General features: G+C 34.4%; 1 protein-coding gene across 1 annotated transcript in view; it reads right to left on the minus strand.

Moving 5' to 3' along the window:
* Window positions 1–4,997, minus strand: part of LOC107044011 — a 23,500-nt gene that overhangs the window by 14,569 nt on the left and 3,934 nt on the right. Inside the window, exon 2 of the mRNA XM_015265736.1 lies at window positions 9–1,628. Coding sequence (XP_015121222.1) covers window positions 9–1,623 — 1,615 coding nt within the window. The 5' untranslated portion in view covers window positions 1,624–1,628. The remainder of the gene's footprint in view (window positions 1–8; window positions 1,629–4,997) is intronic.

The following is a 4,997-nucleotide window of genomic DNA, read 5'->3' on the forward strand; positions in this document are numbered from 1 at the left end:
AAATCGGCCCCATGTCTTCTTCCACGTACTTTCAGCCAGTTTTTCCAAAGCATTCTCATCGAAAATGTTGAACATCGATGGTGATGCGTAACGAGACCCATTACTTGAGACTTTTTGGGCGATCTGGTTGAGAACTGCTGTGTTCTCCATCGGGAACATAATGCGATCGCGCATTTTCTCCAGATCTTCTTCACTATATATCCCGCTGGTTGCTAAATGACTAGGATTTTGGTATTTCCATGTCACCTTAACGTTGGGTTTGATTTGGATTGGTGGCAGCGTTTCAATTGCGTGTGGCATCAATTTATACCAAGTATCAGCAAGACGATAGAACTGAAGTAATGGAGAATTACAAGGGATTTGTGTCGCCTGTGTTACAACAACATGGGTACGTGGTGTCAGGAAAACGCTCTCATTTCCTCGTTGTACTGGTAGACGATTATAACATTCTTCTGTTTTCCTTACTTTTAATTCTACTGGTACACATTGAACTAAGTGAATAACTTCACCAGCTAACACCGCCATGTAACCTGGACCTTTCATAAATCTAAATGCAAATTCATCAGGCATAGTCGATGCAATTGCCAAGCTATTTCTCAAAATCTCTCGTTCTAGATTACATTGGTGGCGCAAGACATCTCTGTACAATCCATGTACTTGAGATCTAATATATCTTTCTACATAAACAAATTTTGCATTTACATACATAAGTAAATCCATATTGTCGGTATTTAATGAAACCGCAACATTTCGTGAAAAATCTGCAATATTGCTTGTTTCAATGATGAAAATTTTCGGATGTTCCGTCTTTATTAGATTTAAACCGCACGCGTTATCAACACCTTGTTTCGTAAAAGTGAAGCTAACTTCCTTTACATTGACAGAATATAAAGTATCATCTCTTGAGGTTATTTTATTTACCAGGCCTTTATGAAGAATAGAAAATAAACCTGTTTCACAATGAGATGTTGAGGGTAATGTTTCCCAGAATGAATATCCTCCAATTGGATCGATACATTTATTGTCTCTTAACCTATAAGCATGACCGGAGGATAGATAAATTTTTCCATTATCTACCTCTACTCTAGCCATATCTGATCTCACTGAGATTCGAACAACACCCAATACAACGACATTTTTGTATGAATCAAAAGGGTCCGAATATTGGACTCCATCACAACGACCGTCATTGTTTACAGTACCTGCTAAAGTGACACTTCTAGTGGTTGTTGTGTTGGGTTGAAGTCCAGTAATTAAAGTATTACCGATTGTTATGGTGCCATGGTCATGGGCAACCTTGCACGCATCTTCTGAGATATACTGAATATATTCAGCATGTGCATTGTCAACAATTGAGACATGGGAGTGCATGCCACAATGGTAGACAGTACGACTTACTTCAATTTTACATTGAAGTACTCTTGTATGAGTATATTTGTCCAATTGTATCATATAAATATGTGTTTTAGAGGTCGTTACCTCTTCATCCTCGATATCGCAATCATCGATATCGAGTAAGGATATGGTCGTAACATTGAGCGCATTACTACCACAGTCGTACCCAATTATTGCAGACACTGAATTCCACATTACTATCAGTATCATAATCTTTAAAAGAATCATCTTTTCTGTGAATAAGAATAAAAGGAATTAATTTATAACCTTATACAAATAAAACATAAATTAAGAATGTTTTCTTTATGGTGTATAATCAGAATCGGAATCACTAGATCCATCTTTTCTTTGTTTTTTCTTGATTTTCTTTTTATCATTATATCTACTGTCAATCATTTTTGATATTTTCAATCTATTTGGATGAACAATTTTAAACTTGTTTTTTATTGCAATTTTGACATTTCCATCTGGCAGAATTTCTAAAACTTTGAAAGGACCATCATATTGGTCACCTAATTTTCCTGGTCTTGGTCCACTTAATAAAAAGACATTATCACCCTCTTGAAAATTCACAGGGTTGATCTTTTGATCATAATAATGCTTTGATCTATATTTGGAATTAATCAAATTTTCATATGCCAATTTTCTAGTCTGTGATAATCGTTTTACCAGATTTTCAATATAATTATCATAAGTAGGCAATTTATCAAGTTCATGTAACGGTTCTTCGGAAGGAAGCCGAGCCGTTTTACCGAATACCAATTCGTATGGAGTAAATTTGGTACCTTCATGAACACACGTATTGTAAGACAACATAGCAAGATCAATCCATTGATCCCATTCTGAATCCACAGTGGCATACTGTTTTAAGTATTCGCCCAATACATGGTGTGAACGCTCCAACGATCCATTCGATTGTGGATGGAATGCAGTAGTTTGTAATTTTTTTATTCGAAATCGCTTATTAATTCTTCGCATCATGGCGCTTATAAAATTTCGACCTTGATCAGTTAAACAAACTTTCGGAGAGCCGAAGACGCAAATGAAACGTTTAATGAAAGCATCCGCTATTGTCTCCGCTCTTTGATTCTCCAATGGAATTGCCATTGAATATTTAGACAATTGATCTTGAATAGTTAAAATACACTCATTATTATTTACTGTTTTGGGCAAAGGACCTACAATATCCATCGCAATTTTATCGAAAACCGTGCCAGGTGTATCTGTAATTAACATCGGTTGTTTAGTTTTAACGCGGACTAATTTTTTTAATTGACACTCCGCGCATTGTTGAATACGATTTTGAACATCTTTCTTCAAATTTTCCCAATAATAACTATTTTTTATACGATTAAATGTTTTTGATACCCCTTTATGACCTCCAATAGGTGAAGAGTGCATCTCATAAAAAATTGCATTTCGTTTTTCAACAGGTACATATTTTACCGTACCAAGACAAATAATAACTTTGATATTTTCATTTATGAATGTTTCCTCAATTGAAATAAGAATTTCAGACCATGGAATATTATTTACATATTTAGAATATGCAATTGAAATAGTTTCAATTTTATCTTTCTTCAAAAGTTCTTTCAGATTGTTTAAACTTTCGCAAAAATATTTTTTTACTGTGAGATTAGATTCCCCACTAGATCCTTGAATAATAGCGGCAAAATGGCAATTTTTGCCAATTCTTTGTTTATAAATCCCACCTAAACGTGTGGTTTTAATGGTGGGTAATTTATTTAATTTTTTAAATTCTTTAGCACCTTCATCAACAGGTTCACCATCATCTGAGAGGAAATATAGAATATTATCTTTACGATAAATAATTAATTCTTTGGAAATAATAATGGGAGATTTTTTTTTTTTTAATTCTTCAATTTCAGAATGTTCAGATCTAGAGTCCGAATCATCTGTTTCCGTTTCATCACATGAATTGTTTACTCTTAAAGACAAAGAGTTTTCTTTTTTTTTATCATAATTAATTCCATCATTAACATCCAATACAAGCTTTGGTGGTCTACCCCTTTTTCTTTTTATTGTTGAAGAGCAAAATGGAATTTCACCACTAAATTTATTAGGAATTTCACCTTTTACTGAAATTTTGGGAATTTCACCCTCATAATAAGCCGGAATTTCACCGTTCAAAATATTGGGAATTTCACCCTCATAATAAGCCGGAATTTTACCGTTCAAAATATTGGGAATTTCACCCTTTAGTTTCTTTGGAATTTTACCATTTTTTGAAACATTTTTATTAATTATTTTTTCGTCATCTGATTCATTCAAAATATCAAAAATTTCTTGCAACTCAGGACTGAGCGGTTCCTCAGCCCTTTTCTTTTGAGCGCGAGTAATGACATTGACCGTTTCAACCGGATTACGTGATAATGCATCCGCATTTAAATTAATTTTTCCCGGTTTATACACGACATCATAATCATATTCTGCTAATTTTAATCTCCATTTTAAAATTCGTGTATTAACTTCCTTAGCAGTCCTAAACCAAACCAATGGTTTATGATCAGTAACCACAGTGAATTTATGACCATAAACATATGGTCTAAAATTTCTCACTCCCTCTAGTATTGCTAATGCTTCTTTTTCATAAGTGTCATAGCGAAATTCGGCACCTCTTAGGACTCGAGAGTAATAGGCAATAGGTTTATCTTTACCTATTTCCCCCTGCGAAAGAACTGCGCCAATAGCTAGACCAGAAGCATCAGTCGTAATTATAAAGGGTTTTGAAAAATCTGGGTACTGCAAAATAGGAGCTGTACATAGAGCTTCCTTGAGAGTTTGAAAAGCTTTTTCAACTTCTGGGGACCAATCAAACTCTACATCATTTTCAAGCAATCTTGAAAGTGGTTTTGCAATTTTTGAAAATTTTTTAATAAAACGCCTATAATATCCGGTTAATCCGAGAAAAGAACGAATATTTTTTTGTTTTTTAGGCTTTGGAAAATTTTTAACCGCGTCTAACTTTGAAGGGTCAGGTTTCAAACCTTCGTCACTGATAATATGACCCAAATAATTTACTTTCGGACGCAAAAATTCGCATTTGTCCGGTTGTAATTGGAGATTCGCTTTTCTTAAACATTGCATGAGTGCTTCAATACGTTCTTCATGCTCTTTTAAATCTTTCGCAAAAACAATAACATCGTCAAGGTAAACAAACATTGACGTACCCTGCAATCCAGACAAAACCGTATCCATTAATCGTTGGCACGTTGCTGGTGCATTTTTTAAACCAAAAGGCATTCGGTTAAATTCCCAATGACCTTTCGGAGTAGAAAAAGCAGTTTTATAGCTGTCTTCTGGATGCATCTTAATTTGATGATATCCAGAAGCCAGATCAAATACAGAACAGTATACAGATTCCCCCAATTGATCAAAAATATCAGTGATATTAGGGAGAGGATAAGCATCTGTAATCGTTTTTTCATTCAATTGACGAAAATCGATGACAACACGCCAACGTTTATTACCCTTAGAATCGGGTTTCTTTGGAACAACCCATACAGGACTATTATATGGGGATTCTGATGGCTTAATTATTCCTGTTTCATAAAGTTCTTTAATTTGTTTATCAACCTCTT

Source organism: Diachasma alloeum, unplaced genomic scaffold (assembly GCF_001412515.2).
Source record: "Diachasma alloeum isolate Michigan unplaced genomic scaffold, Dall2.0 Dall_scaffold_00659, whole genome shotgun sequence".
NCBI lineage: Eukaryota > Metazoa > Arthropoda > Insecta > Hymenoptera > Braconidae > Diachasma > Diachasma alloeum.